At 62.2% G+C, this 25,851-nt stretch overlaps 3 protein-coding genes across 7 annotated transcripts in view; 1 reads left to right on the forward strand and 2 right to left on the reverse strand.

Annotated features, from left to right (window-relative positions):
- The window catches only part of BCR (BCR activator of RhoGEF and GTPase), an 86,713-nt gene extending 83,619 nt beyond the window's left edge, over positions 1–3,094 (reverse strand). The window contains exon 1 of the mRNA XM_070769959.1: positions 1,652–3,094. Within this exon, the coding sequence (XP_070626060.1) occupies positions 1,652–2,978 (1,327 nt within the window). The 5' untranslated portion in view covers positions 2,979–3,094. The remainder of the gene's footprint in view (positions 1–1,651) is intronic.
- Positions 3,095–6,385: 3,291 nt separating this feature from the next.
- RAB36 (RAB36, member RAS oncogene family) lies at positions 6,386–21,107 on the reverse strand. Of its 5 annotated transcripts, none has more exons than XM_070769966.1 (13): positions 20,339–20,582; positions 19,590–19,679; positions 15,644–15,735; positions 15,043–15,108; positions 14,538–14,639; positions 13,867–13,931; positions 12,433–12,488; positions 11,714–11,791; positions 11,398–11,488; positions 9,686–9,805; positions 8,050–9,490; positions 7,631–7,832; positions 6,386–6,902 (listed from the first exon to the last, which is right to left on the reverse strand). In XM_070769966.1, exons 2-11 carry the CDS (start codon positions 19,656–19,658, stop codon positions 9,426–9,428), a joined length of 804 nt encoding a protein of 267 aa, XP_070626067.1. In that variant the 5' UTR covers positions 19,659–19,679; positions 20,339–20,582; the 3' UTR covers positions 6,386–6,902; positions 7,631–7,832; positions 8,050–9,425. The 5 variants fall into 5 exon arrangements, with proteins under 5 accessions (XP_070626067.1, XP_070626066.1, XP_070626064.1 ...); XM_070769965.1 differs by having other exon boundaries at positions 6,386–6,660; positions 7,631–7,938; XM_070769963.1 differs by having other exon boundaries at positions 7,631–7,938.
- A 2,685-nt stretch (positions 21,108–23,792) lies between these two features.
- Positions 23,793–25,851, forward strand: part of RSPH14 (radial spoke head 14 homolog) — a 48,640-nt gene continuing 46,581 nt past the window's right edge. The window contains exons 1-2 of the mRNA XM_070769962.1: positions 23,793–23,849; positions 25,135–25,392. Coding sequence (XP_070626063.1) covers positions 25,194–25,392 — 199 coding nt within the window. The 5' untranslated portion in view covers positions 23,793–23,849; positions 25,135–25,193. The remainder of the gene's footprint in view (positions 23,850–25,134; positions 25,393–25,851) is intronic.

Here is a 25,851-nt window from a genome sequence, read left to right on the forward strand (position 1 = left end):
CTGAAACTGCCAGGAGCTTCAAAGCCCAACAGGAGACACAAGGTGGGACCCTGGAGGGCTTTCAGAGCAGGATTCACCGAGGGCCAAAGGGGCGGGGGTGGGCCAAGATGTCAGATGACCTCCTTGGCTGGGAGCCCACCCTGCGTCACCCACAGAGCAGAGGCTGAAGGCAGGCGAGGGGCTGCGAGCTCCGGAGACGGCCTGAGGGGAAGCCCCCCAAACACAACCAACGGGGCCCTACTCGCTGGAAACTCCCACCTCCCCCAGCAAGAGAACACAGTTTCAGACGACAGGTCTCCACGAGAAGCTCTCCTTTTCTCCTTTGTTGACAATGTTCACACGCTCCCTTGTGGGTGCTGAGGGCCAATCCAAGCTGGCTCGCCTGGCTGACAGCTGGCCAGACGGGACTGGTGCCTGGCGACCACAGGGCAATCCTCCAGAGCCCAGAGGAGCTGACCTGCCTGCAAAGCGGTCTTCTCAATAGTACCGGCTTCCCCGCACACGAGGGGCCTGGGGGATGGAGGCTGGGCCCCGCCACAGGTCCCAGCAACACAACACAGACAGAACCAACAACGAAGTGAGCCCAAAACAAACAGGAGGGAGCGCGGATGGCAGAGAGGCCCCTCCACAGAGCCAAAAATAGCCTCCCTTGTCTCAAGAGGGCTCTGACCAACCAAGAACACACAACTCCATCGGCAGAAAAAGTCAATGGAGCGGAAAACCACATCAGCTCAGCAGGGCCCAGGACTCTGAGAGGCTCCCAATTGCCTCACCTGCTACAACCCCAAATCCCTGTCCTGACTGCCATCACAAACTGCGCCCGGCTCTCGAAACACAGTCCTGTTAGCCCGGCGCCACAGGGCGTCTGTCCATAGATGTGCATACACATTACACCCATGGTCCCGCGGGCTTAATCTCGGGGCCAGGAGCCGGACCGTGTGACTAGGAGCCGAACATAAGCGTGGGTGGGCAAGGGGCACGATGGAGCAGGGTGAGATGCCCAGCGGTGAGGTCTCCCGTCCAAACCGGACAGATCAGCACGGGTGTGGCCCTCCTTCAGCCCCGGACAGAGCTCCTCAGCCCCGGCTCTTCGGTGGCCCACTGAGTCAGAACTGCCTGTGGCCTCCCTTCCTCCGGTTTGTATTTTTCACCTGCTCTGACTTGCACTGGGGCTGCCGGCCAGAGAGCGAACCCGACACTCCTCCGGCCTGGGAGCAGCTGGCATCCCGTGGATGCCCCGGATGTGTCGGGCACTCTCCCAGGGCAGGTGGCGGCGACTGCCCAAGACATGGATCAATCAGTCCCTGCTGAAGCATCCACCCAGAGAGCAGAGGTGACCAAGGCAGCCAAGGCGCTCCTGGCCCCGACCCACAGAGAGGAAGCACTCTCGCGAGAAAGCACAGGCTCCAGACCCAAAGGAAGGAGCCACCTCCACCATCCCGACACACCACCCCTCCCACCCGAATCCCACTCCAGACGCTGGGAATCTGCATTCAGGAGGAAAGCAGGGATGGAATTTGTTCAGCTGGGGGAACGGGCGCGAATCGTTCCAGCCCACCACTGGCGCTTGAGAACCACTCCACAAAGTACCTACCTGCCCCTGCACCCCCAACCTCGCAGGTGTCCCCACCAGGCTGGCAGAGGCACTTACCTGCGTCTGCGTGTAAGGCGCCATCCTGAGACAGTTTGCCGGACAAGCTGTCCCCATCGCTAGGCCAGATCTGCCCCGTCTTGCGGACGCCCACGATGGTGGCCTCGGACACCACGACGGGGCCCTGGCGGTGCCGCTTCTGGCACTGGGGCGTCGGGGGGCTACTGCTGTCGAAGGACTGCTGGGAGTTCTGCGAGGGCGAGCGGCTCTTGTCCCGGAAGGGCCGGTAGGTGGTGGGGCTCGGGGACACGCGGCTGGACTGGCCGGAGGAGAAGTCCTCCTCGCTGGACGTGAGGTTCTCGTTGGAGCTGCAGTCCGGCGTGTAGCCGCCTCCGCTGTCCTCGAAGCTCCGCGGGGAATAGGACCTCCGCGGCCAGGTAAGGCGCTTCTCCTGCTCCGAGGTGCTCTGGCTGCGCTGCAGCGAGCCCTTGGCCTCCCCTTCCACCATCATGCCCCCGACGTAGATGCTCTGGTAGGGCTGGTACTCCAGGGGCGGCCAGGGGGGCCTGCCGCTGCCGTTGGCGTTGATCAGGTTGTCCTTCAGGAAGCGCGGGTTCAGCTCAACGTCCTCATAGTCGCCATCGAGGCCGCCGCAGCCGCTGCCCTCGGAGGCGCGCCCGCGATATGAAGGCCTAGGAGTGTCTGCGGGGCCCGGCCCGGCGCCCTGCTGCTGCGACTTCTTGCGCTCCATCTGCATGGCCTGGCTGCCCAGGGAGCTGATGCGGTCCGACACGTCTTTGTCGTTGACCTTCACCAGGCCACGCTCGTGGTGGAACTCGACGTTCACGTAGAAGGGCTTCTCGGCGTCCGCCGCCGCCGCAGGCTGGCCGGGGCCCTTGCGGATCCTCTCGAAGTTGGAGCGCAGCGCCGCCACGCTGGTGGGGGGCCCGCGGTCGTCTCGCTCGGCGGCGGCGGCGGCGGCTGCGGGCCCGGGCCTGCGCGCGGCCGCGGGCCTGGCCTTGCCGGGGGAGCCCTCCCCGTCGGGCCGGGCCTCGGGCTCGTCGGCGGCCGGCAGGTCGGCGCCCTCAGCGGGCGCGGGCTGCGCGCGCGGCGCACGGGGCTCGGCCGCGCCGTCGGGGGGCTGTGCGGCGCGCCGGAAGCCCCAGCGCTGCCGGTCGTAGCTCTTCTTCTCCTTGGCCAGCAGAGTCTGCAGGTAAATCATGCGGAAGCGCTCCTGGTTCACCTCCTGCTCCAGGCGCCGGATGGAGGCCTTGCAGCGCTCCAGCTCCTGCTCGATGTCGCCCACCGAGCGCAGCTCCATGCGCGGAGGCTCCGAGTCCGGGAACTGCGCCTTCCACGCCTCGGCGAAGCCCACTGGGTCCACCATGGCGCGGCCGCGGCTCCTCACCTGCGCAGCCTGGCTGCGCGCGCCAGCGGGGCCGGCTTCAGCGACGGCGCGGCGGCCTCACCAGGCCCGGCCCGGGACGCCGGGCGGCCCCCATGCCCACGGCGGGGCGGCGGCGGCGGCGGCGCGCGAACAATGCCCGCCCTCTCCCGGGCGGCAGGTGAGGCCGCGGCCGGGCGGCCGGCGCGCGGGGCGGGGCGCGGGGCGGGGCGCGCGCGGGGGAAGGGCGCGGGGCCGCGCGCCCGCTATTGTGTGCGGGGCTCCCGGCGCGCGCGCGCGCGCGCGCGGGGCGGGGCAGGCGCTGCCTCCGCTCGGCCGGCCGGCTAGCCCATGGCCGCCGCCCGCGCGCCGCTGTCCTCGGGCTCCCGCGCCGCCGTCCGGCTCCCCGCGCTGCGCTCAGCCCGCCCGCTCCCGCCGCTCTGTCGCGCGCCGCCCGCGCTCGGCGCCGCAGGAAGGGGCGGGGCGGGGCGGTGGGCGGGGCCTCGGCGCGGCTGATGGAGCGGTGGGGGGGCGTCTTAAAGAGGCCTCTCCCCGCGCGGCGGTCGGACCGCCCGCTCCCGCCGCTCTCTTGCGCGCCGCCCGCGGTCAGCGCCGCAGGAAGGGGCGGGGTGGAGGGCGGGGCCGCGGCGCTGATGGAGCGGGGCGGGGCCTCTTAAAGGGGCCGCCACCCCCCACCCCCGTCCCCCCCCCCCGCCCCCTCCGCTGCGGCCCTGCGGGCGGCCCCCGCGCCTGGGGAAACTGAGGCCGAGACGGCGACTTCTGCACTCCCGGGAACAGGTGCCCTGGATCCCGGCGAGCCGGATGGCCCCTCGCTCCCGTCACTGGCTGAGCGCGCTCCCCAGCGGACAGGTCGCCCGGCGGTCGCCAACGGGCCTCCGGGCGCTGGGGTCCCGGCGTGACGGCTGAAGCATCACGTAGAGGGTCCAGAGGAATGTCTCCCCACCGGGCCTTTCAGCACACATGTCTCCCTTCCTGCAGCCCTGACTGGGAACTTATCTGTCATCTGCCTCCGAGGGGGGCCCCGGCCTCCACGGCCAGGGGGACAGTGAAACGGAGTCTGTTTTTGGTCCGCCGGAGAAGCCCGGAGATCTCAGACGCACAGCGGAGTGGACCCCGGGGGTGCGGTGGGGGTGGGGGGACCCGAGGGCCGAGAAGACCCCGACCAGCCTGCTGGGTGGCGCGAAAGGAAATGGGATGTGTCAGCCGGAGACCCCGGCTAGAAGCCAGGCGCCTCTGGGTCGCTCGCGCCTGCTTCCCCGGGCGTTAACAGGAGAACCAGAATGCACACACACGCCGGCCCCCGCCTCGTGAGGGTTCTCTTACCCGCCCACCCCCCAGCTCCGGTGCCGCCCTAAGCGGATGCCCGGGCGTCTCATCTAGAGGGAACGGAGCCCAGGGCGGCCTGGCTGGGCTTCAGGTCTCTCCCCCGGCGGCTTGTGTGACCTTGGCAGTTCCCTTTCCCTCCTCTCTGAGCCGGCTTTTCGTCCTCACGTGGAACAGTGTTGGGAGCACCGTGGGAAGCTGCCCCAAGGGGGCAACCATAAAACCTGTGCTGTTCTGCCCGTGGTCGGCTTTCACGCTGGTGCCCTGGGAGCCTGGCAGGAAAAGCCCTGGGGCTGTGGGGGGTGGGGAGGGGGACTGGCAGACGCTTCCAGGCACGGCTCCCTGCAGGCGCTCCGCTGTGTCCACCCTCGCACTCCTCTGCCAGCGGACAAGGCCCCGACAGTAAAAAAAAAAAAAAAAAAAAGCCTGTTTTGTATCTGAGGAAGGAGAGCTTGAGGTCCTGACTTGGCGGCCGGCAGAGCTAGGCAGGAACCCCAGCAGCGTTTACATCCTGAACACCTCTTCAAGTCGGGAGTAACAAACCCTGACCTCCCAGCCTATGGCACACGGCAGCTCACCATCTGCATTATGCCTTCCTCCGGCAACCCTACCAGTGGATCTGGCAGAACCAGAACCCAGTGCCTCTGGAGCCCCATTCCCTGGCCGTCAGCAGGGAGAATCCCAAAAGCATAAACTGGTTTTTTCCCCCTTGCTAACAGGGTCCCTGAGTTTCCAGCGGGTACTTGTGGGTTCATCTGGGACAGTATCATTAAGCACCGGGAGGAGAATACTTTGGGGGGCGGGGAGCTGCTGCATCTATCAGTGAGGTGTTTCTCCCTGGTTTGCAGGCCCCCAACTTGGCCCCACCTTCAATTTGTGTGCATTGGAAACTGACACTGCAGTTTGGGTTTGTACGCCCTGTTCTCTTGGCAGAGCAAGTGGCTTGCTGGGCACAAGGACACTGCAAGATAGTGGCTATCTCCCCGTGGGACAGTTTCTTCTGGCCCCAAGGACATTCCTCTCCTCCCCGGAGTCTCCCCCGGAAGCACCCTCGCCCTGGGTCTCTGCTCCTTCCCCATGAGCTTTCTTATCATCCCTCCCTCCAGAGAAAGGGAGGGCTGAGGAGGAACATGGGATCCATATCCATTAGCAGTCTGCGCTCCCCACTCAGTGTGTGTTCCCAGCTAGATCTAAACTTCCGAGGACAGAAATCTGTCTGTCTTTTTCCCCAGTGAACTCTGAGTGCTTAGGACAAAACAGGTGCTCAGTCAGTCCCGCCCGGGGGGAAGAGGCAGTGGTGAGCACACAGGAGGGAGGAAGCCGTGAGGCAGGCAGAGCCAGGCCGCGGCAGGCACAGGAGCTGTGTGAGTGGGCATCCCAGAGGATGCAGAGGTCTGGGGAAGGCTGGCTGGTGGGGGCGATGTCTGAGCTGGTCCTGGAGATGTGGAAATGCGGACGGACAGGCAACGATGGGGAGAGTTCAGAGGTCCAGGTGTGTTTGAGGAACAGCTGGGTTAGGGGCCAGGCTGGTGTGGACTGCAGGTCAGATCTGGGGTTTCACTCACGAAAACCATCACCACCATCAGTTAACAAGCATTTCCATCGCTCCTGACAGATTTTTTTCCACCCCAAAACTAAAATGGGACAGCAAAGCGGGATTGTCGGTGATATTTCCCTGTTACCACTTCCATCATTTTCCGGGGCAAGGCTCTGTAATTCATTTCAAAATCTCAAAATCTCTCTCTCACACACACACACATACACACACACACCCTCATGTACCCTCAGCAGCAGCCCTAGGGGTTCTTGAACCCAGGACCTCGTTCGGGCAAGTCCCTCCCCAAAGGCTACCTGGTCCCTTTGCTGCAATGAGCCGCTGGGACTCAACAGCCCCCTCTGCTGGACAGAACTCAGAACTTCCGATGCCTCAGAACCCGGGGGGATGGAAACCTGACGCTGGAATATTATTTGACCATCAAAGAAAATGCAGTCCCAGTGCATGCTGAATATCCACGAACCTTGAAAGCATTATGCCAAGTGGAAGAAACCAGGCATAACAGACCACATATTGTGTGACTCCGTTTACATGAAATGTCCAGAACAGACCAAGCCTATGGGGACAGAAAGTTGGCTGGTGGTCGCCTGGGGACGGGGATGGGAGGCGTGGGGAGTGACTGCTGATGGTCTCACACAGCAGGAAGGGGGACTGTGTTTCGCTGCTTCTCTGCTGTGTGCGCCTTCATCCCCACCAGCTTTGGGGGCCAGAGGAGGGCTCCCTTCAAGTGGGGATGTGGCCTCATGACCCTCCAGCTGTCATCCATCATCCTTCAACCCCAGGGAGCTGCAGGCAAAACCGGAAAACGGGGTGATCGATACAGCTGTGCTGTAGCCCTGCCCGTGGCGCTGTGCCGGAGGGCGCCTGGCGGGGCGCCTGCTGCAGGCCCCCAGCCCCGGCCCACAGTGGGGAGCAGGGCCTCTGCAGGGCTTCGCTGGCCCCGGGCTCCGAGTGAGCGAGCCGTGGACCTTTTCTCCTCTCTTGGCTGGACTCCCCCGCCTTCTGCAGAATCAATTATTGATGAGGCCCTGCAGTGGAGGGTGGGGGTGCAGATCCCTGTGAGTGCCTCAGCTGCGTTTTCAGCCTCACAGAGAGTGCAGGGGCCTGGACAAGATGGGCTGGGTCCTGAAGGCCCGGCCAGCGACATGGTGCGGGCTGTGGCTTCCTGTGGTCAGAGACTCAGGGCAACCTCAGGCAGGGGTGGGGGGATGCCACCCTTCCGTTGGGGACCAGGGGGCGGCGGGAAGGGCCTGTGAAGAGCAGCCTGTGGACAGGAGCCCCCGCCCTGCTTCCTCCTGGGGGTGCAGGCTCAGACAGGTGGCCAGGGGCCCAGAATGCCAGGGTGGGGGTGTGTCTGGATGAGGGATGGAGGCCTGGAAGGAGGCCACGGGACCCCATGCTACTCCCCATCGGCTTGACACACGGGCAGTGGGAGGGAGGCCGCAGCAGATGGCAGGGGAGCCCGGGGCTGCTGGGCAGGTGTCGTGTCATCTTGGGGCCCCCAGGTCCTCTGCCCCGTCTCCAGGAAAACGGAAGGCTCAGAGGACGAGGGTCCTCTCTGAGCCGTGGCTGCTTCCGAAAACTCCCGTGCCCCATACCCGCTCTTGTCTCTGCCCCAGGCCTCCTGGGTCCCGAGCACCCTCAGCTGCTCACAGGCCAGGAAGGCCCGTCCCCGCTCCCCACCGGGCCCGTTCAGATTTCTATCTGCGTGACTGTGAGCAGAGCGGGCCCCCCGCCCATCGCCACGTCCCCTTACCTCCATCTCAGGCGACCTCAGGCGTCCGGCTCACGCGCCCAAGGCCCTCAGGAGCCTGTGGCCCCTCGGGAGAGGCCTGTGTCCCGTTGCCAGGCTGAAGGGGGCTCTGGATGCGTCCGAGGCCCCCATTTCCTCCAGACGCCTCGGAAGTGCTTGCACACGGCCCTGCGTCGGCCCCCAGACACGTCACTGTCTCTGTGGACTTGTGGGATCAGTGGGCCCACGGCCGCTTCAGAAGAGACGCCGTAACAGCTGGACACACACGGGGGGCCACAGGAGGGGAGTTTCCCACAGGGCAGCTTAGAGGGCTGGGTGCACACGAGACAATGGTCCTGGCTCAGGGGCCAGTGACAGCCGGACACAGTCCCCAGAGCGGGGCAGGGAGCCGGGAGGGTGCCAGCCCACCTGAGCAGACTCACCCGTCCCGACGCTGTCTCTCGTGTGCCCCAAACCCGGGCCTGGCGCAGCCGAGGCTGGGTCTGGTGGGCCAGCCCACCGGAGGCCCAGCTAGATCTCTGCGGGGAATCCCGAGTGCGGAAAACTGCCGCTGTGAGGACGGTCATCTCAGTGAAAAGAAGTAAAAAGCCGACTGTCCCAGGTCCGGGCGGCCTGAACGGACTCTGGCCCATCTGCAGGAAGTCAAATCTGCAGCCCTGAAGGGACACGCAGGCTCGCCCAGCCTGGGAGGAAGAAGGCCGCCCGGTGGGCCAGGGAGAGGCCATGCCGGTTTCACAGCAAACAAGGAGCAGGAGGCCTGCGCTGCTTATGTCGGCCCATGGGGGGCGCCTCCCTCCCGTGCGGGAGTGCTTTATTCAAAGGAGTACCCTCCATCTACGAAAAGGAGAGCTGAAGACATGGGGAAGGCGGGCCAAACAGAAGACGCGGCATCCCCCGGCCGCTGCCCACCGGCTGCCCGAGAAACGCTCGCGGTCCCCAGGGACGGAGGCTAGACATGCGCCCGCCCGTGGCCATGGGGTGGGGGCTCAGGAGGCCCTGTGGAGGAGCCCCACGGCAGCCTGGACTGGGCCAAGCACTCTGGGCGGGAGCTGGGGTGGGGAGGCCGGGGCACCCGCCTGTTCCAGGGGTCAGGAGGGCCATGGAGCCGGGGAGCCTGCCTGCAGGTGCTGGAGCACCTCCGATGTGCTGCAGACACGTGGGCCATCACGGGGGTCCCCGGAGACCTGCACGCGGCACCTTCTCATCCCCAGGGGTGGGTGGGGGTGTCCGTGGCCTGTTCTGCCCATCCTCAGCCCGACCCAGGGGGCAGGATGTCACGGGTCACGATGGAGCCAGAGGTGGCCCCTCGGTGGCCAGAGAGGGGACACACAAGTCCGTGGTGGAGGGACGGTGGACGGTGAGGCCCAGCCCTGCTCATAGAAGAGTCAGGGCTGGGAGAGAAACCCGGCTTTCCTTGGGCTTCTGCTGACGTCGGCGAGTCCCACTCGCCTGGGCCCCTGAGATGAGGGGGACTCCAAGGCCAACCCAGGAAGGCTGGGGAGGGGCCTGGGGAGCCCTGACTGTGCCCAGGGTCTGGGACCCGGGAGACAGGTGCCATGCCTGCAGTCACGAGCCTCTGTGGCTGGGCTGATGGGCAACTCTGTAGGTGCGACTGGCCTTCCAGCACGGGGCCCTGGGTGGCAGTGGGGGCCTCCTCTGGCTCCCGCCCCGCTACGGAGAAGAGGAGGCGGGGGGCCCTGGAGCTCAGCACAGTGGGCGCTCCGCGTCCCCCTCCATGTCACGGAGGCACCACCGGCATGCCTCGTGGAGGGTGGGGAGGCCTCTGCCGCAGGCCTGGCTAACAACAACTCGGGCCGGAGGGCCTCCTGCTGTCCGGGGTCTCGGGTCGACGTCCCTCCATCCCTGCAGCAAGGGGAGAAGTCACCTGGCGTCAACTGGGCACCTGAGCTGGCCGGCAGGCAGGGGGCCTGCAGCCGGAGGTCAGCGGGATGGGAGAGGGGCCCAGACAAGCCTGGCAGACGGTCGAGTCCCAGCAGAGGGTGGTGGATGCAGATGTCGGGCGTGAGTCCCTCCCCAGCCCGGGGGCCCTGCACTTACGGATGACGTCCCCGCCGCCGACCTGCAGCGGGCTGTTGCTCCTCCGCTCCAAGTCCTGCAGTACCGAGCGCTCGAAAGCCAGGGCGGCCACGCGGCTAAAAAACGCCTTCACATTCTCTCCTGCGGGCAAGGGACAGTCGTGACCCCCGCCTGCAGGCATCCTGTCGGGGGCGGGGGGAGCCGGTGGGGCAGGAGGCAGGACGCTCCCCTCCCTGTGCAGGGGACAGGCTCCCAGCCCGGCCATTAGCCCTGGCCACTCCTGACAACCTCTGAGCCTTGGTTTCCAGGCATCTAGTCTTTCAGTTGGGTTTTCCAGGTGGCGCTAGAAGTAAAGAACCTGCCTGCCAGTGCAGAGACTTGAGTCCTGGGTTCAGTCCCTGGGTCGGGAAGATCCCCTGGAGGAGGGGCAGACAACATACTCCAGTATTCTTGTCTGGAGAATCCCATGGACAGAGGAGCCTGGTGGGCTGCAGTCCATGGGGTCACAAAGAGTCAGACGTGCCTGAAGCGACTTAGCATGCACTGTTTCAATCAATCGCAGCTGAACGCCCGCAGGCCAGGTGCTGGGCTGCACAGAGATCACAAGTGAGCCTGCTTTCTTGTCACCTTTTTGCATCTGTGCAGCGGGCAGCCACCAGGGTTAGCGCCCCTGGCGCCCACGTGGAGCCTTTTGTGCCTCCTCCTCCAGGAGGACAAGGCCACCCATCGGGCACAGGGCCAGGTGAAGCCCTCGACACACACACTGCATTTGTGCAGTTAACAACCTATACAACCGCACAAGGCGGTCCTGCTTGGTCCATAAGAAGCTCTCTGGGAATGGGCTGTTACTCCAACAAGAGGGTGGGTTCTCACAGACTTGGGGGTGCCCTCAGGAAGGGGCAGAGGGAACTGGGCACGGCGACCACTTTGTGCTGGGCCAGAGGAGGTGGTGCTTCCACCTGCACCCCGGGCAGGCATCCGCAGCGGCCCCTCCCCTGGGGTGAGGACTCCGAGGTGTATTCCTGAGTCCCCACAGCCTTGGCGCCCGCGGTGCGCCAGCCACTGCGAGTTATTTCATTCCATCCCAACAACCTGTTTGCAAAGTCTGTTCTTTGCTTCTGTGCGTCTGCTCGTTTTTCTTCAGTGAATCCTGTGTCTTTTATCATAAAAAGCGTGTTTTGTATTAAAAATAAAAGACTGACGGCATCGCCCCACTTCCCGGGTGAGGATGCCGAGGCTCAGAGATGTTGGGAGCTGCGGTAAGCGGTGCCCGTGGGTGCGGTCAGCTCGGGGGCCGGGGAACCAGTGAGGCCGGGCAGACTGGGAGGGGTGTGGGTGAGAGCCGGCGGGGGCGTGGCCGCTGTCTCCGCCTTCTCTGAAGACGGCTGGGGAAGGGAGGGACCTTCCAGTGCGCATCTGTCCAGCGGGCAGAGCTTGGCCTGCGGACGCTCAGCCGCGATTGGTTGAGACCGTGCGTGCTACGCCCGCCTCGGGTAGGGGGCGGGACGACGCTGCGGCTGCCCCTGCCTCCCTGAGACTCCGGCCAGGACCGCGGGGACCTGCCCCCACGCGCAGGAGTAGGGGTCTCAGTCCTCCCACCCACGGGCCGGGCCTCGCCCCCGATGGCCAGCCGCGGCGGCAGCCCCGCGCCCACTCACCGGTCACTCCTCCCACCCACGGGCCGGGCCCCGCCCCCGATCGCCGGCCGCGGCGGCAGCCCCGCACCCACTCACCGGTCTTGGCCGACACGGACCAGTACTCAGCGCGCATCTCGTTGGCCAGGCGCACAGCCTCCGCCTCCGCCTGCTCGCACGCGGCCCCTGACTGGGGGAAGCGGCCCTGCTGACCCAGCACCCTCGTCCTCCCCGGCCCCCCGCGGGGACACCCAGCCTGGGCACCCGCCTGGAGGTGGTCCTGGGCGGGTCTGAGCTCCAGCGTCCCTCCCTGACTTGACGGGGATCGGGGACCCGAGAGCTCCTGCCTAGGCCCTGGGGGTCACCCTCTGCTCCGCGTCCCCCGAGGCCGCCTGGCCCGCCTGGCTCCGCTCACCAGCAGGTCCTTCTTGGTCCCCACGAGGAACACGAAGCAGGCGCCTGGCTCGTTCTCCCTCAGCGCGTCCTCCAGCCACTGCCTGGAAGGCGGGCGACAGGCTGGGATGGACCTACCCCACCCCCAGCGGTCGAGGGAGCCCAGGGCCCCCCAGGGCCGGGGGTGCCAGGAGGGGATGTGGACCGTGCTGCCCACGGGCGTCTCCAGTGGGCGGGGACGCAGGAGCGTCAGGGAGTCAGGGAGCCCCGAGGCGTCCCGCACCCTGGGTCCATCCCACGCTGCCACCAAAGGGACTGACCAGCCCGGCTCCCCTCACGGGGCTGCAGATGCGGCTGTGAACGCCCCAAACCAAAGTCAGGGGCAGGGGGCTCTGGCCCATCAGCCAACGACCCCCGGCTCTCGCCCAGATCTCTGCCCGAGAGAGCAGGTGCCCAGTGCTGTCCCCACGCCTGGGGCCCAGGAGTGGTGAGGACGCCAGGCCCTTCCCCCCAAAACTAGTAAGGCTTTCGAGCTGAGCCCTGAAGTCAATGCAGGCCGCTCTGAACTGGCCGAGGGATAGAACGGCAGCCGCACCGCCACTGGCCCGTGGGCAGCTGGTGCTGACCGGCCAGCCTGGTCTCCTGCACGCACCGTCGGGCTCCAGCTCGTGGCCCAGGGTCAGGGAGTCCTCCAGGCAGCCTCCCAGCCCAGGGAGCCCACGGTGGCCACTGAACCCAGACTTGCCTGCTGTGCTCCAGGGTTTGCACGTCAGTGAGGTCAAAGGCCGTGATGATCACTGCGGGCACGGGGGAAGCCAGGGGAAGCTGGTGAGCAACAGGGAGGCAAAGACAGCGAGACAAGGGGGCTCCCACACAGCTGTCCCAGGGGCCCCTCAGGCATGCAGCCCTGGACCGGTGACATGGGGACCCAGTCCCCACCCCTCTGATCCGCACCCAGCAGCCCAGCCGCAGTGGGGTCCAGGGAGGCAAGGTGAGCTCCCTGCCTCAAAGTTTCTCTGCCTCTGACGGCTGTGGGGCGCACGGGGGAGGCTGGACCGCTGAGAGATCAAGCGGCCTCCCCAGCTGTGACCTGGTGGGGACCGACCACGGCCACCTTGGGCCCTCAGGGTGGCCGAGGGGATTAAGCTGGAGCAGCGGTGGGAGAGCTCTGGGACCGACTTCCCACACTGGCGCCTGGGGCCCAGTGGCCACGAGCACCAAGCAGCTTCGGGGCCCGTTGCGGAGAGGCAGGCTCGGGGCGTGGGGGACCTGGCAGTGCAGCTCCCTGCCCTCGACTCCTCCATCACTGCCCTGCCTGCTCCCTCGTGCCCTGGGTGGCCGCACACGGAGATCAATCCAGAAGGGCAAGACACAGGCCGCCCCCTGCCCAACCCCGGCTAGGGGCCAGCGTGAAGGAGCACGCTGGTGATGGTAGTAACCAAGGCCGGGCGGCTGCCTGACGGGCTTATTCCCGGGGGGAGGGCGCACACCAGCCCCCCACCCCGAGAAGAGGCCACAGTGGGCGTGGCAGAGCTGTTACTCCAGGCCACGGCTTCCTGGTTTTGCTCTTCTCCAGCCTTCGTGAAAACGCGACTTCTGACAGCAGCAGAGTGGACGCGGCTGTGCCTTATCGCCTGAGTCTAGACAGGACGCCTGCGACCCGGGGCCCCCACCTCCCACGGGAACCCCTCTCCCTTGTCTTCCTGGTCTCGGTAGGGGGCTATGCTGCCACCGTCTGCCACCCAGGAGGCCTGCCCAGTGCTGGGGTGCCCTCAGCATGGAGGCAGTGGGCAAGGAGTCTGGTCTCCACGGTGTGCGTGGGGGTGACGGGCACCCCCTCTCCTCCCCTCCGGCCAAGCCCTGGCCCCTGCTTTTGAGCCGACCCGCTCTTCTCTGTGGGGTCTCTGCCCAAACACTCCCCACCCTGAGCATCCTTCTGAGCTGAAACTGGGGCTGAGACCTTCAGTGGCGGAGCACGTGCCACCCAGGGCCCCCTAGAGTGTGTGGCGGTGAGGCCCACCCAGGCCCGGCTGGAAGGCCAGGACTGGGCGCCCCGTGCTTCCTCCGTGTCTCTCGGAGGACCCGGCCTCTCAGGGTGAGCCTGCGGGGAGTTCACGGGGGACCCCCAGCTGCACGTGATTGAGGCCCCGCCGGTGGCATCAGCCGGCCACTCACCCTGGGCACCCCGGTAGTAGGCAGATGCGATGCACTTGAACTTCTCCTGCCCTGCTGTGTCCCAGCTGTGCCGTGGCCGAAAGAGACAGGAGACCAAGAGGTGGCAGGTTTAGCTATGCTCGTGGGGTCTCAGCCAGCAGGCTCGTGGGACCCCCTGGTGGGAGACCCAGAGCCCTTCCCAGCGGCATGGGCATCGGGAAGTGCCTGCTGCCAGCCCCCACCTGCTCCTGATCCCTTCCTAGGGTGTGCCCCCGGTGGGGCAGGGAGAAGACAGACAGACAGACAGATGGAGAGAGGCAGGGGGAGGTGAGCAAGGGCGGGGGTAGGGGGATGTCCAGCCCCAGGAAGGCCTGGGGGCCACGTGACCTCTGCTCGAGCCTCGCACGCAGAGACTAGTTTTGGCCCCGTTTTCCAGGCGCGAACAGCGGCTCAGAGGCCTGAACTGACTTGCTGGAAGCCATGCCCAGACCCGGTGCATGGGATCAGAGGGACACGAGGCGCATGGGGTAGGGGGTGTGGGTGTGCCTGGGGCCTGGGTCTGCAGAAACGGGGAGCCCAGCCTCACACAGCTGGCCAAGGCCCCCTGCTCCCTTGCTGGGACCTTCCCCGGGGTCTCCACAAAGCCCGTCCATGACCATCGGGAGACGCTCAGGCGGCCGCCAGCAACTTACATCTGGAGACTGAAGGGGGTCCCAGCGACCTCAAACCGCTCAATCTCGAAGTCCACCCCGATGGTGGCCTTGTAGTCATGGTCGAAGACATTCTTGCAGAACCTGTGGGACCCGGGAAGCTGTCAGAGGCCACGTGTGGGGCTGCAGGCCACGGGAAGTCCGCCCACGCGGGGAGGCCACATGGCAGTGGCCACGGAACCGGGCCATGGGGACAGGCCACAGGCGGACGGAGCCTCCAGCGAGAGCTCCATGGGCAGAGGCTGCCGCAGCCAGAGGCCACAAGTGGGGGTCAGGACAGGGAGAGGCCCCGTGCCCACCAGCAGGGGGGCGGTGGGGACCGCCTGACCATCGCCAGGCTCCCGGGAGGCCACACTCTCTGCACGCCTGCCACCTCCCTGATTTCCTGCATCCCCTCCCAGCGGCCACATGGTCTCCGCTGTGACCTGGGACTGGGCCTCCCGGGCGGGCCTGACAGCGCTGCTGGGAGGGGCGGCCGGCCGCCCACCTGTGGATGAGGCTGGTCTTGCCCACGTAGAGATCGCCGACCACCACCACCTTGGAGAGTCTGAGCCTGAGAGGGGCAAGGCGTGGTCTTGCAGGCGTGGTCACGAGGGCATCCTCACGCACACAGGCCCCTCCTCCCCTGTGGTCCCCACTCGTGATGGGGACAGGCCACCTGTGAGACGCTCTGTGGTGTGTGACCCCGTCGCTGGCCCAGGGGAGGGGCAGAGGGCCTGCCTTTGTTCTGGGGCCATCGTACCCCTGACCCCACCAGGCCCTCGTCCCTGTAGTGAGAATCAGAAATGTGCACCACGGGAAGCAGAGTCTTGGGCTGAGGGGCAGGCGTGGTGGGGACTCAGAGGCGGCCCCGGGGCCCGACACTAAGGCTGAAGCCCGAGGGAGCAGCCACACTCAGACCTCAGGCACCGGCCTCCCCAAGGGCAGAGATGTTCCTGCGGCAGGTGAGGCGGGATGACTGGCCCAATGGTCCCTGGGCCGGCCGGGGTGGCACCCGCGCGGTCTGCTGTCCGAGGCGCGCATCTGCCTCCATACACTCAGGCGTGCGCTGGGCTCTCCCCACCCTCCCCCGCGGAGACAGCGCTCACCCCACAGTCCCCGTGTTCCCGCGCTGGCAGGCAGTGCTGACCTGCCCGTGGAAGTGCTCCCGGAGCTGCAGGCAGGCGGCGGGTGTGTACCACTGCAGAAAGACAGACAGGCGGGCGTGTCCCCCTGCGGAGCTCCCGGGCAGGAGCTAGTGGCTTACTTCCCAGGGTCCCCTCCCTCCCCTTCCAAGCCTCCCTCCTTGTCAGCACCTCACAGGCTCCAAGGCTCTAACGTGCCAGGAAGCCCAGGCGGGGACCCAGAGAGCTGGGTCTTGTTGGGGGAGGGAAGCTGGGCCCTTGCTGTGGGTGCGCCACACCTCTGTCCCCTCTGGTGAGAGGAGGGGTGGGCTGTAAGGACACTTTTAGCACCAAGACCCTCCTATGCTTTCTACTACGAATCTCTGATGCTGCTTTCGTTTTTTAAAAATATGTATATTAGTGCATGGAAAATGTCCTAGAAAGCACTTGCTTCGTCCACATTTTTCGCAAGGCAGGACCGCATAGTGGCCCGAGAGCACGGACCCTCAGGTGCTGTGTGACCCTGGGCAGTTGCCTCACGTCTCTGAACTTCAGTTTCTGCATCTGGAAACCCTTCGAGACTTGGGGGCGTGAATGAGGTCGTGTTTGTAAAACCGCCAGCGCAGAGCCGGCCTGGCATATGCATACTGGGTGCTCAGCAAAGACGCCCTGACACTCGGGGAATGCAAGTTTGTTCTATAGGCTGAAAAAAAAAATCATATTCAACAAACAAAGTGAAAGTCGCTCAGTCGTCTCCGACCCTTTGCGACCCCATGGACTGTAGTCCCCCAGGCTCCTCTGTCCGTGGAATTCTCCAGGGAAGAATAGCCATTCCTTTCCTCCAGGAGATCTTCCTGACCCAGGGATCGAAGCCGGTTTCCCGCATTGCAGGCAGATTGCCTACCCGCTAAGCCACTCGGGAAGCCCAAACAAACGCAACGTGACTATTAGGTTTTGCGGTCAGATTGGCCGAGGTTAAGCGTGGGGCGTGGCCGGGGCATGGGAGGAGCCTCGCTGCAGACGGCGGCTGCGCTTTGCGGTCCGATTGGCCGAGGCTACGTGGGGCGTGGCCGGGGCATGGGCGGAGCCTCGCCGCGTTCCGCAGCTGCGCTCTGCCGTGTCCCCAGCCACCTTCTTGGCCTGTGCCCGGCGGCTCTCTGCCCTGGCCCACCTGCCCTTTCGGCCCCGTGTGACTGCACCAGGGCAGCGAGGAGAGTGAAGCAGCTTTGCAGAGGGCGAATGCGGGGCCTCATGGCGCCCATGTCCCCAGCTGTGAGGTGGGGGCACTCTCACCGCGCCTCTTGGTCTGCGGGCTGCAGGGGCAAACGGGCAGCTCAGGCAGGCGCTCAGCCCAGGGCCACGGTCACGCGGCCGTGGGTGGGCCGTCTTTTCGGGAAGGCTGGCTGCTTTTCTGTCCGCTTCTCTCCCTGTCGGCATCAAGTCGCGGGAGGAGCGGGGTGAGGGATGCGGCGCGACCGAGACACGGCGGTCAGGAGACGGAGCCCACCACTAGTCCAAAAGCAATGAGGAATCTGGCCGTGCAGTGCGGCAGGAAGGCAGGCAGCCGAAACCCGACACAAAAAGTGTAGCTCAACTGGTGACGGTAAGAAGCCAATGGAAGGACACAGCCTGGTGCCGGCCAAGAAGAGGAAAATGGCAGAAATGTTGGGGACAGAAAGAAGAGGGGAAAAGAACAAAATAAGAACGATGCAGTGGATCCCAGATTCTTCCTAAGAGAAAAACTTTCAAATGTACTGTTTCTGTTGTCCTGAGTAAAAGCTAGGAATTTCTTCTTTTCAAGAAAACGTACAGCTTAAAAATCACTTTCATGTGTTTCTTTTTTAAAACAGTGGTAAAACTTTGTGATAGGCAATATTAATTCTATATCACGTTGATATATAGTAGGTTGATGCATAATATGGGCTTCCTAGATGGCTCAGTGCTAAAAAATACACCTGTCAAGGCAGGCGATGCAGGTTTGATCCCTGGGTCGGAAAGATCCCCTGGAATAGGAAATGGCAACCCACTCCAGTATTCTTGCCTGGAAAATTACATGGATGGAGGAGCCTGGCAGGCTACAGTCCATGGGGCCTCATAAAGTTAGACATGACTGAGCGACTGAGCACACACTGCACCACTTGGGATACAGATTAGAGAAGTGTGCTAAAGGAGGCTGGTGGGCTGCACATGGAGACCGGACATGTGGGATGAAGGAAGGACCTGCCCGCCTGACTGCAAACTGCTCAGGCCTGAAGTGCTGCGGCCCCCAGGGTGCAGGATAAACCTGGCCACAAGCAGATGGCAGAGAATCTCACCTTCTGTGGGAGCAGGGGTGACCCAGGCTGCCTCCCAGGGCGGGGGACAGTCAGAGCTCAGAGTCAACCATGGTCAGTTCAAGTCTGGGCTCCCCCACGCACAGCTGTGTGACCTCTGGCAGGCAGCCCTCCCTACCTCTCTGAGCCTTGCTGTCACGCTCTATAATTGAGGTCCTTTGTCCCATGAGACCTGTGCCAGTCACCCCTCCCTTCCTTCAGCTCTTCAACCCCTTCATCCCCGGTCACCACTGACAAGGGAAGCAGTTGCTGGGCCTCTGATGAGATGGAAAGTCTTTCGGGGACCATCCACCAGTCAGAGGCACCGAGGCTTTCTCTGTGCGAGCTGGAGACAGAACTCAGAAGGGAGGAAGCAGAAGACAGGGAGGAAGAATCACTGCAGACTCCAAACACCCACAGTCTACCCTCCTTCACCCCCTGGCCTGAGCACAGATTTCAAGACTCTTTAAAAGGGAGGCTTTCTCCCACACACAGGGCAGCGACCACAGATGGCAGGGTCTCAAGCGTGCTTCCAGATACTCTGCATGTAGAAGCAAACACGCGTGTGGAAGTGTTTCTTTTCTGCACCTTTTCTCACATCTGGCGCTCAAGCACTTACTTTGGCCCTCATCATCACGCATCAGCCCAAGAGGTGCTCGTTTCTCCTGCGCCTGTGTCGGGAAGCAGCATCTGCTGTCTAAGTGGCCCCCTCTCGAGGACATCGTGTTGTGTCTGACCTTCTGTGTTACAAATTGCTGCAGAACCTGGCCCTGAGCGGCGGCGAGCAGAGGGTAGGTGGAGCTTCTGCAGGGCTGGGAGACACTGGTCCTCCCACCCACTTCAGGTAGTATGGATTTGTGTCCCCTGCTGTGATTAAGGATGGATTTTAAGACAGCTGTGAGTTTTTAGTAAGGACAGAAGGCAGAAGGGTAAGGGGTGAGAACCTTCGATTTGGTCCCAGGAAACTGGAGGTACTGTTCGATAATGTAATAATAATTTTACAATATTGATTGATTTTTGGCTGGGTTGGGTCTTAGTTGCAGGCAGGATCATTGTGGCTTCACAATGGGCTTAGTTGCCCCAAGGCATATGGGATCTTAGTTCCTGGGCCAGGGATCAAACCCATGTACCCCTGCATTGGAAGGTGGATTCTTAACTACTGGATCACCAGGGAAGCCCTGATAATGTAATAATTGTAATGAGAAAAGCAGCAACCACCACCTGGGCAAGGCAGCTCCCGTTCACCATGAACCAGGCGTCCAGCGTGAGCAGAGCTATCCTTGTGGGCCAGCAGCTCTGAGAGGTCGAGTACCTTGTCCAGGGTCACACAGCTTAATGGCACGCAGGACTCACACCGCCGTCTGACTACAAAGTCTGTGCCCTTAACCTCCACGTCACACTGCCTTCCAGTGTCACCTTTTGCCTGCCAGCCCACCCTGGGCAAGTCAATGCCAAGCTTCTCAACAAGTCTGCTGAGTCCCTGGGGTCTCTCTGCGAGGGACTGGCCTCCCGATTCACCTGCCTTGTTTCCGGTGGTGAGCGAGGTGGGGAAGGCTGGATGTGGGCATGCTGTCCCTGGAGCAGTGCACACATCAAGGGTTGGCCTAAGGCCTCCCTACCTTAGGGAAGCTGCTGATGACGCGGTCCCGGCTCACAGAGGGCCCCAAAGGTGTCAGGGAGGACCTCATCCTTCCAGGAATCCTGTGCCCCTAACAGGGGAAAAAGAGGGTTAGGGAGTCCCTGGGGATTCCCCAGAGTTGACGCTGAACATGGCTTTTGCTCTGAAAACAGTCCAAGCCTCCTTCTCCGTGGGGAATGTCAGGGGCCATCTCCCCTGTCTGCAGGCAGTGTGTGCAGGGCTGCGGGTGCAGGCCTGCGGCCCGGCCTGGGAGAGCTGGAGAGCGGGGTCTCCTGCCGGGTGTCCTGCCAGGAGTGGCCCCTCCCTGAGCTCAGCGCTGGGCTCTGAGTGACTGTGGCACAGTAGGGACCCAGAGTCCTGGCAGAGGAAGTGGAGTAGCGAGGGGGACCCTGCTCCTGGCCTCAAGGGATGAAGGCTCTGGGTGCGCCGGCCCTTAGGGTGCAGCCCACAACCCTTTCCCAGAAGCACCCCACCCGGCGCTGGGCCCCTCCCGCCGATATCCACAGGCCCGGGTCTCCTCCTCCCAGTCAGCGCCCTCCCCACTGAGTGCCCTCGATCGAGGCCTGTGGTCCTCCGCATCGGATCTTCCCTCTCCGGACCAGCACCTGGGGGCCGGGGTGGGCGGTCAGGAAATGGGGAGGCCCGGGGGCCCTGGCCGCGTTCAGATCGTGAGGTGGGAGGGTATCACGCGGGCTGGCGAGGGTGACACCCAAGGGGAGTCTGACTGACCTGCGGCCGCTGACACAGTTCCTGGCGCTGCCTAGTCCGGGAGGGTCGAGGCCGCGATCACCGTGGCAACGAGCACCCCGCGGGACCCGCCTGCTTCCGACGAATCCTGTACGCTGGGGGCGGGGCTCACGGCCGAAAGTGTCCCGCCTGCGCCCTGCGCCGCCATCACCATAGCAACCAGAGCCTCGCGGGAGACTCCGGGACGCCGACCCAAAGCGGCAATCACCATGGCAACGAGGGCGGGGGAGCTGATGGGCGTGGTCAGGACAGCCCAGGGGTGGGGCCTGGGCGGGGCTGACGGTGGAGAGACTTGCGCACCTGACTTCCTGACGTCACCATGGTAGGGGAGAGGATTAAGTGTTTATTTTCATAGTATGTCAAATATGAATTGTTTCTGGTTATCTAAATATTTCGTGTTTTGCTTTATATCTGGTATGAGATCCCTTGACTCCTTCCCGTCACATCCCATGTCTGATCTATCAGTAAATCCTGTAGGTTCTACCCTGGAAAATTGACCAGTATCTTCTCTCTCCGTCTCACTTTCATTGAGCTCGCGGTGGTCCCAACCATCATCGTCTTCTCTCCCCTTAACTGGCCTCCCCACCTTCCATCCTTGCTCCTACTCTCTTCCTAGTTCAGCAGTCCCCAGGGACCCCTCGTTAAGACACAGATCAGATTATGTCAGTCCTCGGCTGCAAACCCTCCAGCGCCTTCTCATCGTCCTCAGAGTAATAAAGTCTTTCCAGTAGCCCAAGAGGCCGCACGTGATTTGCCCGTTTCTTCTCTTAGCTCGCCCCCTACTGCTTCCCGCCTCCCCACCCCACCCCCCACAGGCTCCATTGGCGTCCTTGCTGTTCAACACGCCAAGCACCGGGGATGCTTGCTCTGCCTGTCTCCTCGGCCTGGAATGCCCTGCCCCAGACAGCCACGTTGCTCAGATGTCACCTCTAGATGAGACATCCTATTTACAAAAGCTGCATCCTTCCAGCCCCTTCTTCTGCTCTATTTCTCCCAGGCACTTCCTATTTTCTAAGAGATTATATAACTTCCTGTTCGTGCGGACTGTCTGTGTCCCTCCACTGAGCGCAGTGAGAGCAGGGGTTCAGCCCCTCAATTGACTGCATTGGCAAAATGCCTGCACAGAAGCAGCATGGAGTGAGTGTTACATGAGTGAAGGAATATTGCACTTAAAAAAGGAAGGTGGAGAACACTGTTTGAAGTATGCTGCCATTACCTTAAAAGGCAAATAAATTGTATTTACTTGTATCAGTGTAGTGCATCGCTGGAAAGACTCCAGTGGGTCGTACAGATGAGGACAATCCATTGGCTGGGGGCCAAGGAGGGAAGGAGACATACTCTCATACTTTCAGGATTTTACTCTGCGTGCATATACCATCTATTTGGGAAATAAATGAAAAGAAACATTTGGAACTCAGAGAATACAGTAACAGCCTCCATCTGGGCCCTTCGGGGTCAGCCGCCTTTCCCAGACACCTCCTCCTCGCTGTAATCGTGGCTAAGACAGGACTCTCGCTGTAGCGCTGCAGCCAACTGCCCTGCAGTCACAAGGGGTGGACACGCCTCCCATTTCCTGACCTTCATCTGCACAGCTCTGAATCTAATGATGCCTGAATATCATAGGCTGCCTTCCAGAGCTCATGCTACAAAATTAATTTCCATAATTAATGGCTGTGTAAAGGCTGACCTGAGTCACGGAGCTTCTGTGAGCTAGTTTCTGTTTGCAGAGAGAGGCAGGCGCGGCTCGATGCCTGGCGCGATGGCCTCCAGAGGCGTTTGTGAGATGCTAATCACAGAAACGAGACGGTAGCTTTGGAGAGAAGCACAAAGGAGGGGACGAGGGCACTGACGATGTTCTCACGGTGAATTCACAGGCACCTGTTATATTTTTGGTCTCATAGGTGAACATATATGCTACATAGAATGCTGTGTATGCTTTCAAAGACAAGAAAAAGGAGATTGGAAAACAGAAAATGGAAGGACAATTTTACAAAAAGACTCTGTAACGGAGCCCTGAGAGATGTGGAGTTCCCAGCTTTGAGAACCTACTTGATTCAGCTCCCTGATTTCATAGGGAAATGAAGGCTCACATGTTCCAAGGATTTGCCTAGGGAGTCAGAACTAGACCTGGAACCCAGATCTCCCAACTCCCAGCCCAGGGCTCTCCACACCAGCTTCATAAAAAAGCTCCGATGCTCTGGGTTAGAGAGACCTTCACAACTCGGTCCTTTGAAAGACAGCAGTAGGGATGATCTCCGTGGCACAATACCAGGTCCACAGCACAGAGATGGAGGCCAATTACCTTCGTGTCAGAGCGAAATGTGCTGGAGGCTGTTGCTTGCTGCCTTGATTAGTGGGTTTCACTGCGAAGGGCCCAGGCCTTGGGGTGAACTTCCCTGAGTTGCTTAGTGCCTCAGTTTACCCCACTGTAAAATGGACTATATACTTCAAGGGGTTTTTGTGAGGATCACATGAGATGGTGGAAGTACTTTGATTACAAAACTTGACTCAAACCCATGAACCATGCACTTCGTCTACACTTACTGAAACCTCCCGGTATATTCCTGGAACTGGCGGGGCTGGGGGTGGGGTGGGGGCTGTGCTGTGGAGCAGGGGGATGGAACCAGGCCCGACGTGGGCTCCAGCCTCAGGGAAATCTGCCGGGGAAACAGACGCAAGCAGACAATCAGAAGAGGGACGCGGGCACTGGGGCAACTGAGTCCTAGCATCACTTGCTAATTTGGAGCTGGGGAGACGCTGGGCTTCCCGGAGGAAGAGTACGCCAAGCTGTGTCCCGAAGGACCGAGAGGTGGCTAGTGTCGCAAGCAGCCCAGCTGCAGCAGAGTTAGCATCTGGGGGAGTAAGATCCAGCACGGCTGGAGGAAGCCATCACCCAGGGCCCCCAGTGGCAGGCCAGGAGTCTGGACTCTGTCCTGAGACCAGCGGGGAGCCCTGGGAGGGTTTGGTGGAGGTGACGGCTCAGTCTGGCTTGCTTTCAAGAATAACTGTTCCTGCCAGCAGTGCGTTGAGCCCACTGCAGGGTCCGACCTGCGTCCTCACGAGCCAGTCAGCTTGCCGAGGAAGGAGCCGATGCTAGGGCTAAGCAGTCCCGGGATCAGGCCTTTGTGATTCCGGGAAAGCTGCAGAACCTCTATGAGATGCTTGTCCGTAAAATAAGAGAATGCATCACCTCCCGGGCTTACGCTGAGAATTAAAGGCGTGCCAAGTGCCCAGTACAGAAAAAGGCGCACACAGTCACTTGCCTTCCCTTCTGCATTACGAACAAAGCTGAGCCCGCCTTTGTTCTCCCAACAGTAACCCGGAAAACAGCACCAACCCCACTTTACAGCCAGCCCTGGCCTGGGGCTGTTCGCGCCTGCGCGGTGGGCGGCCGGTGTGCGGAAGGCTGCCCAGCGGACGCCGCCCAGGGTCGCCTGGCAACCGGGTTGCCTGGCAACGGGCGAGTGCTACAGAAACTCACGCGCTGAGGCAGGTGAGCCGGCGGCCGCAGACTGGGGGCCCCGGGGACAGGGGCTCCCCCAGACTCACCCAGGCCCGATCAACAGGGCCCGTGCCCCTTGGAGGGCGGCAGGCGCCCAGCGTTTCCTGCCCGGGGAGCCCCGATCCCAAATAGCCGGGTCCCACCTCCTCTTCCATCCCCACCTCCTCGCCTCCTTCCCTAATTACCTGCTGCCAGGAATCGAGAGTCCAGTTCACCACCTCTCTTAGTGGGGTGGATTCGCACAGGGCTGGGGCTTGTCACTGCCAACGTAACGCAGTCACAACCACCATCCGCATAATAACAATGGCAGCCAAAGTATCTACGCCCTGGTGAGCTATGCTCCATTCTCAGCGAATATGCCAACTCTGGGCGGGGCTGGGGGGCTGGGGGTGGGATATTAGCCTCTCCCTTTCCAGCTGCTTGTTAAGGGCCATCCATTGGCTTGGGTCTGGAGCCCATTTTTAACTACTCAGCCACACTGCTTACAGTTGCTCCAAGTGTGTGCGTAATAAAAAAATAAGTCACACTTTAACCTTGATTCCGTTCTCTGTGGATGTGCTGGAGGCATCCGACTGTGGGTCCCTGATGGGCGAATGTCCCAGACCTGGATTAGGACATTGGCTCCTAGCCTAGCTCATGACCTCCAAGGCTCCTTGTCCTGAAACCTCAATTTCCTCCCGGGTCATAGCACTCCCCGCCTCCTCCTGGGGGAGCTGAGTTGCATATTAGGTATTGCTGGCACAAGATAAGCTCTAAATGGAGCTGTTCGATCACTGTTTGCTTGTTTGGCTTAGTTTGTCTTTTTCCTTTTTTAAATTCATTTTCATTGGAGTACACTCAGTTTACAATGCTGTGTTCGTTTCTGCTGTACAGCAAATGAATCAGTTATACACGTATCCACTTTTTTAGATTCTTTTCTCATATAGGTCATTACAGAGTATTGAGTAAACTTCCCTGTGCCACACAGCGCGACCTTAGTTATCTGTTTTATATACAGTGGTGCGTGTATGTCAGTCCCAATCTCCCAATTTACCCACTGCCTGCCCCCCCGCCCCGACCCAGTTGGCTTTTTCCAATGCCTCTGTCCTGAGGCCCAATCTATGTAGTCATCGGCAGAGCCCTGAAGTTTGCGGTCTGGGCTGCCACTTACCTTTGCTGTGACCTTGAACAAATTCCTTCACTGCTCCTAGTCTCCGTTTGCTCATCTGTAAAATGGGAGTAAAACAGTGCCAGATCACAGTAGCAATGACGATGACGTCTGGGTTCTTTTAACCAGCAGTCTCCTTGCAGCTTCGCTCTGAAAGCTCCAGAGTCTCCCTGAGCAGGCGCGGGACGATGGCGGATGCCAAGATCTCCATGTACCTGCCCCCCAACGTCAACCCTACTCAGGCTGCCATTGCCTACGGCTGCCGTGCGCTGCCCAAGCTGAACGAGGAGCTGCAGTCGGATGACCTGCTGACGAGGCAGAAAGCTCTCATGGCTCTGTGCGACCTCATGCATGACCCCGAGCACGTCTACACAGCCATTAGCATCGGTGAGCGTGTCGCAGCCCAAGGGACCACGACTGGGGTCTGGATGGACAGCCGCAGAGTGGCTGGAGGCGAGGGGGGCGTGGGTGGGTGGAGCTGACCTGGCCCCTTCACAGCAGCCCTCCCAACTGGTCAGTCGGTCCTCAGCTGGACGCCCCAGTAGTCAGGCCATCTTGCCAGGACTCAGCCCGGTGGCCACACATTCTCCAAAGAGGCCTGTTTGTCTGTCTCATTCAGAAGGTTGTCACAGAAGCTAGGCGCTAGCCCTACTGAAGCCACCCGGAGGTGGCGACCTCTGTGCATTTTCTCCCATATTCCTAATTACTCATATATAGGGGGCTTCCCTGGTGGCTCAGTGGTAAAGAATCCGCCTGCCAGTGCAGGAGATGTGGGTTTGATCCCTGGAGAAGGAAATAGCAACCCACTCCGTGTTCTTGCCTGGGAAATCCCATGGACAGAGGAGC

The sequence above is a fragment of the Bos indicus genome, chromosome 17 (genome assembly GCF_029378745.1).
Source record: "Bos indicus isolate NIAB-ARS_2022 breed Sahiwal x Tharparkar chromosome 17, NIAB-ARS_B.indTharparkar_mat_pri_1.0, whole genome shotgun sequence".
Taxonomy (NCBI): Eukaryota; Metazoa; Chordata; class Mammalia; order Artiodactyla; family Bovidae; genus Bos; species Bos indicus.

Bases quoted from the DNA above. Each gene is read 5' to 3' on its own strand.
- RAB36 (XM_070769966.1), bottom strand. From the start codon at position 19,658: ATGAGGTCCTCCCTGACACCTTTGGGGCCCTCTGTGAGCCGGGACCGC. The intron at 13,932-14,537 runs GTAAGTTGCTGG...GCCACGGCACAG, and splicing joins ACCCCCTTCAGTCTCCAGAT to CTGGGACACAGCAGGGCAGG. The intron at 11,792-12,432 runs GTCTGGGTTCAG...CCTTCCAGGCAG, and splicing joins CCCTGGAGCACAGCAGGCAA to TGGCTGGAGGACGCGCTGAG.